Source organism: Lichenostomus cassidix, chromosome 5 (genome assembly GCF_008360975.1).
Source record: "Lichenostomus cassidix isolate B80296 chromosome 5, HeHo_3.0, whole genome shotgun sequence".
Lineage (NCBI taxonomy): Eukaryota > Metazoa > Chordata > Aves > Passeriformes > Meliphagidae > Lichenostomus > Lichenostomus cassidix.
In genome coordinates, this window is record NC_139486.1 from 26,858,788 (window position 1) to 26,865,211 (window position 6,424).

The 6,424-nt window shown below is 37.4% G+C and overlaps 1 protein-coding gene across 9 annotated transcripts in view; it reads left to right on the forward strand.

Moving 5' to 3' along the window:
* The window catches only part of HECTD1 (HECT domain E3 ubiquitin protein ligase 1), a 61,425-nt gene extending 56,243 nt beyond the window's left edge, over nt 1–5,182 (forward strand). For all 9 annotated transcript variants that reach the window (XM_085061945.1, XM_085061952.1, XM_085061953.1 and 6 more), the window contains 6 exons: nt 21–628; nt 2,104–2,182; nt 2,292–2,385; nt 2,696–2,846; nt 3,710–3,854; nt 4,227–5,182. In XM_085061945.1, coding sequence (XP_084918071.1) covers nt 21–628; nt 2,104–2,182; nt 2,292–2,385; nt 2,696–2,846; nt 3,710–3,854; nt 4,227–4,364 — 1,215 coding nt within the window. In that variant the 3' untranslated portion in view covers nt 4,365–5,182. The remainder of the gene's footprint in view (nt 1–20; nt 629–2,103; nt 2,183–2,291; nt 2,386–2,695; nt 2,847–3,709; nt 3,855–4,226) is intronic.
* The last annotated feature ends 1,242 nt before the right edge of the window (nt 5,183–6,424 follow it).

Sequence of the window (6,424 nt, forward strand, 5' to 3'; positions counted from 1 at the left end):
TTGTGTGTCTCTTAAATCAGGTTGATATTGGTGGTGGATTGAAACCGCCTGGCTACTATGTACAGAGATCATGTGGACTGTTTACAGCACCATTCCCACAAGATAGTGATGAACTTGAAAGAATAACCAAACTCTTTCATTTCCTTGGAATTTTCTTGGCTAAATGCATTCAGGACAATAGACTTGTGGATTTACCCATTTCTAAGCCTTTTTTTAAACTCATGTGTATGGGGGACATAAAAAGTAACATGAGTAAGTTGATATATGAATCACGGGGTGACAGAGACTTGCACTGCACTGAAAGTCAGTCGGAGGCTTCTACAGAAGAAGGCCATGATTCCTTGTCAGTAGGAAGTCTGGAAGAAGACTCCAAATCAGAATTTATTCTTGATCCGCCAAAACCAAAGCCTCCTGCCTGGTTTAATGGAATTTTGACATGGGAAGACTTTGAATTAGTAAACCCACATAGAGCTAGGTTTCTAAAAGAAATCAAGGACCTTGCAATTAAAAGACGTCAAATTTTAAGCAACAAAAATCTGTCAGAAGATGAAAAGAACACAAAACTGCAGGAATTAATGTTGAAGAATCCATCAGGTTCGGGGCCTCCTCTTAGCATAGAGGATTTGGGGTAAGAGTTTTCATATTTATTTATAGATAGCTAAACGGTTATGTTAGAGACAAACATCAACACATAATTAAAAATGAAGATTTCTTAGTTTTATATGGCATTATTGCCAAAGGAATCAATAGAGATGCAGTCATATTCTTTTTTCTTGGTTTGAGGATTTTCTTTTCTTACTTGCTCAGTTTCCTAATCTTAAATGTGGCTATGCTGCAGTGATGTATGACTCTGGAAAAGGGTGATTCAGTAATTTCTTTGCTGTGATAACTTGAAATTTATCAGTTTTTTCTGAGAGCTTTTAAAGAAGGCAGGTTGACATTAGTGCAGTGTTTAAATCCACGTTAAACAGAGCATATGTTAACTTTTCGGAAATGTTACCCATGTCAAGATGTCATCCTCTCTAGTTTTAAACATTTCCTTTGAAACAGTTTTTCTACCAATAATATTACAGGTTATTTGTCATAATCATATTGTGCCACAAAAATTGCTTAGTGTCAGAGTCGAGTAATTGCTTATGGCCTTGGAATCGTAGACTGTCCTGAGCTGGAAGGAATCCCCAAGGATCAGCCTGCATGGGACATGCCCAAGAGTCAAACTGAGAGAGTCATGTGCCTGAGAGCATTGTCCAAGCACTTCTTGAACTCTGTCAGGCTGGTGCTGTGACCACTTCCATGGGGAGCCTGTTCAGTGCCCAGCCACCCTCTGGGTGAAGCACCTTTTGCTAATACTAAGCTTAGACCTCCCCTGACACAATTTCAGTCTGTTTGCTCAGGTCCTGTCACTGGTAACCACAGAGATGAGATCAGTGTCTGCCCTCCTCTTCCCCTTTTGAGGAAGTTGCAACTGCAGTGAGGTCTCTCCTCCCGGCTGAACAGACCAAGTGACTCAGCCACTTGCATGGCTTCCTCTGTAAACCCTTTTCCACCTTTGTAGCTCTCCTATCAATGATCTCTAATAGCTTTCTATCCTTAAACGGCTTGTGGAATTAGCCTGGCTTGTTATGGAGAGAAAGCAAGTAGCATTACTGAAGGGCCTAAACGCCTAATAGGTTAAGTGGCTCTACAGTTGTTATTGCTGGAAATTAATGGAAATTATTTTTTTGAATTTGCGAACTGATGTAAATGGTTTGAGTAGTTTTGAAGCTGATAGCTTAAAGGTATCAAAATTGATGTAATTTTCAATGTTTATCAAATCCAAATAAATAGAAGGGTGAGCATATGTATTTGCATATCATATATTTGAAACACTTATCTGTGTAGTCCACTACTACTTGTAGTTCTGTACTTTTGCATATACATGAACAGTGGTACAAAGTAATCCACTAACAATGGTTTGAAATCTAGTGAGATGCTTCTGGGTGTGACAGGTGCAGGTTGTAAATCTATTTACAAAGTTGTAAATCTATTTACAAGGTTGTAAATCTGTTTACAAAAGCGGTAGCAGACTTGTTAGCAGTAATTAACTCTCTTTGTATTTTGAAGTTTAAATTTTCAGTTTTGCCCTTCATCCAAAGTATATGGGTTTACAGCTGTGGATCTTAAACCAGGTGGTGAAGATGAGGTAAGGAAACAACCTACCTTTACAATTTACCCACAGTTAAATTTTTATTGTCTCAACAATAACTTTAATGAACAGTGAATTCTTACAGAATTACCTACTTTTTTTGCAGACTGTAACAATGGATAATGCAGAGGAGTATGTAGATCTCATGTTTGACTTCTGCATGCATACTGGTATACAGAAACAAATGGAGGCCTTCAGAGGTAATTTAAAGTATAACAACAAATGCAGTTAGGTGGAATAATGGGTATTTAGGGTGCACTGATTTGAAGTGGTGGCATAGAATGGCTTTCAAAAAGAAACTTTTTAATTAAGAATGCAATAGGTGAGATGCTAATTTCAGAATACCTTTGCATTAGTTATGCTATTCTTAATCATGAAGAGGTTCCATTTACCTTGATTAACAAAATATTGATTGATTCTGGTTTGACTAAAATACAACTTAGATGCTAACATTATTTTATAAACATTATTTGGATTCATGTTTATAACTGTATTTTGTGTAAATTAAAGATGGCTTCAACAGAGTCTTTCCAATGGAGAAGCTGAGTTCCTTCAGCCATGAAGAGGTTCAGATGATTCTTTGTGGAAATCAATCACCTTCTTGGGCAGCCGAGGATATCATCAATTACACTGAACCCAAACTGGGATATACAAGAGATAGGTACTTTTATTCTGGGTGATTTTAAAGTAGTAGCTAAAAGATAATGTTAAGTGACAGAATGTCCAGAATGTTCAGTAGATGAAGATGCCAAATTGGATGAAACTGGTGGTTACTGAGGAGTAAGTGATTGTCTAAAACTGCATGAAATAACCATGTATGTTACAACAGATAGGTTAGAAGGCACTTGTAATTTTGTGATGGGAGAAGATTAAAAAATTATTCAAATGTAAGTAACTAGTGAAAACATAATGGCGGCTAATAGAGACTATTAAAAATAACATTTTAGGGTTTTTATTCTCATGTTTGATAGTAGATACAATTTTTCCAGTTGCGTACAATTGTTACTTTGCCCGTATTTCTTATTTCTTTCTCTTAAAGTTTAGTTAAAAAAGAAAGTGTACTATGCAGGGGACAAACACACTTACTGGTGACTGGCTGTCAAGAGGTAGTCTTGATGTTTTCCGGTTTGTTTGGTTTGGGATTTGGTTTTGCTGCTTGTCATATTTGGTAGCAATAACATACAAATTACTTCTGGAACTGTGTTAGAATAAGCCTGCTGAAGTATTTGAGTTCTACTTCTCTACCCAGTCGTATGCATTCAAATACAATATAGCTAAATAACACCCCAAGATAAGTATGTACCTACATTTTTCTGTGTAATACTCTGCAAGGAGATTAAAGAATTTTTTTTTAAGATCTTTTGTTCTTAATATTCAACAGGCCCTAGAATCTTACAATGTCTACTTAAACATGACTAAAGATGAAAATTCTACTGTGTCAAGTTAAGAGAAATATAAAGAAGCCTCACACTCTCTTGTGTGTGTGAGTTATTATCAGAACTAATAATTTTCATTTATTTTAAGCCCTGGATTCCTTCGATTTGTGAGAGTCTTGTGTGGTATGTCTTCGGATGAGAGGAAGGCTTTTCTCCAGTTCACCACTGGTTGTTCAACACTCCCACCAGGAGGACTGGCAAACCTCCATCCCCGGCTCACTGTTGTGCGCAAGGTATGGCTTCTGCTTGCCATTTAAGCACCTGCTCTGGCTTTGCAATGGAGGAGTTTCTGCATTAACAGTGATGACTTTTTTAGTTATTTTAATTTATGGCACTATGCTAAATTTGCAGTACTAACCTCTTGTTTCAGGTCTGTTCTCTGATATCATTTATATTTATATAATTTATATTGAAATATCAAAGTATTAATGTACATGTAAAGCAAATATATTTATAAATTGGCCTATAGCTTTGCTGATGCTACTGTTTCTTGACAACTGGTGTTATATATGCAGTAAATGCCATGAATTAGAGGACTTTACAACTTCTACCTTCTGTACCAAGCGCTGTGAACAACTGCAGTAAAGATTCTTTTTTTTCTTCAGGTTGATGCTACAGATGCAAGTTACCCATCTGTGAATACATGTGTGCATTACCTAAAGTTGCCTGAGTATTCTTCTGAGGAGATTATGAGGGAGCGTCTGCTAGCTGCTACCATGGAGAAAGGCTTCCATCTCAACTGAGCCGCTGACCGCAGCCTGGGACATGAAAGTGTTTTTTGATACTAGCGAAGCCTCTTGTGTTTGTGTGCAAAAAATATGATCTCCACGCTGTGCTCTGATGAGACTTGCCTTTTTTTCACCTGTGAGGCTTTAGGAAAATGTGGAATGTTTGTTAGCTGCTAATGACAAAATAAATCCTTGTAACTACACAGCCAGCAAGAAATTGGCACAGAACACTGTGTGATGCTTCAAGGGCTTGCACAACTGGAAATTAAGGTGTTTCTGTTTGACTGTTCCAAAGAACAGATCATCAGATTTTCAGTGTTCACTGATACAAATTTCTAACAGTGTATTGTGTAAAGTTTGTCTTTTAATACCCTGTACACTACAGTTGCCATCACTGATCCCTGTTTTGCTGGCTTTAAGCTAACTGGTCAGAAACTTGCTTCCTTTAAAATTTAGACTTAATGGGCATCTCCAGCCTTTTCTTTTTTAATGGTGCCTGCACTATTGGAGTATTTTAGTGGGTTTTTGCGTATAATCATGCACAACCATTTTTTTTCCTTCTTTTTCTTTCAAGTGGGAATACATTTTGATTTCTCAATTGCCCTGCTATAAAGATCAAATCCTTAAGTGTGTTTGTGCAGCTCAACAATAAAGCTATTAAAAAACACTGGTTCCTAGTGCAAGGCACACTTAAAGCAAGTTTTACTTTTGGTTGTATTTTCTTTGTATATTATAAACATTTATTTAACTTGTTGCAGTTTGAAGTTTAAAAAAAAAACATCCCAATGTGTAAGCTCAAAAGTAATCATTAAAATGTTTGCAACATATAAAAATGTCTCTTCTGAATACTTCATTAGTACTTACTACATCTCTGTACATGTTCCAAACAATGTGCCAATGTTCTTTTTTTAAAGGTTTAAAAGAACTACATAAAATAACTACTGATCTCACAAATTCATCTCTGTGTTCAAATCTTTTCAGAATTAGTGCAACTTCTTAAGAATGAGTCTGGCAGTGATAAAACCTGCATGTGACAGGTTTTGGTGCTCTTCAGTGAGCCCATATGACCTGGGACTATAGTTCTTCATCACACTGGAGTAAAATCTGGGTCAGATTATAGAGCTGATTCAGCTTTACTTGAGATGGAGTGGCTGTCTTGGTTTTAGCACATGATATTTATTGGTAAAAAGTGGATTACATCATAAAGCAAGATGACACTATGTCTTGAAAGGTATTTAAGTACTCCAAACCAGAAAAAAAACCTAGTGTAGTTGAATCTATGTAATAAGTTTTGCTTTGTGCCAGTTCTCTTTTGTAACAACCTTTTCTTGAGCCACTGCTGAGAGGGGTTTGCCAAAAGACTCTGCCTTGCATATATACATCAGGTTGATGCCGGATTTTTTTCCTAGCATTATTTGCAGGACTTTACAGCATTGTTTGTTAGATATTCCCTAATGCAGAATTGGAGGGGAATATCCACCATCCCACCCACTCCTGTGACTGTCATGCTTCAGTCAAACACCTGTGTCCAAGTTTATGGAACTCTGCTCCAGACCCAATGTCATCTTGTTGTGATAAACATGCTACTGTGTGAAAGCTCCGTGGACTATTCTCACACACAACACTCTGCTCCTTAGCTCCTGGTTTCTGGGAGGTATCTATGTGACCAGTACGTGCTTTCACACACACAGCTCACACAGAATATGCTTGTTCAGTATCAGGTTATGTCTAGGCTTGGGCTGGAGGTTAAGAAGAAGGAGCCAGATAACAGTTCTAGAAAGGTAAATGGAAGTAAGCTTAGATTGCTGACTCTCCCCTGACTTACAGAGTAGCGTGCAGGAGTGAATCCGCATGCTGTGTGCCTGGGAATGCAACTCAGTGTAGCTATGGCTTCTTGCTCAAGAAGGGAGATTTGACTTGGTGCCTACCTGGTACTGAGAAACTTGTGTTTACTGAGGAACTTTTATTACTTATCTTCTGTAAGGGTTTTGAAGTGTGGATAGAATACACAAGAGAAAAAAAAATACACCAGCGTGCCAAGACAGAAAAGATTTTGTGTAATTTATGAAGCCAAC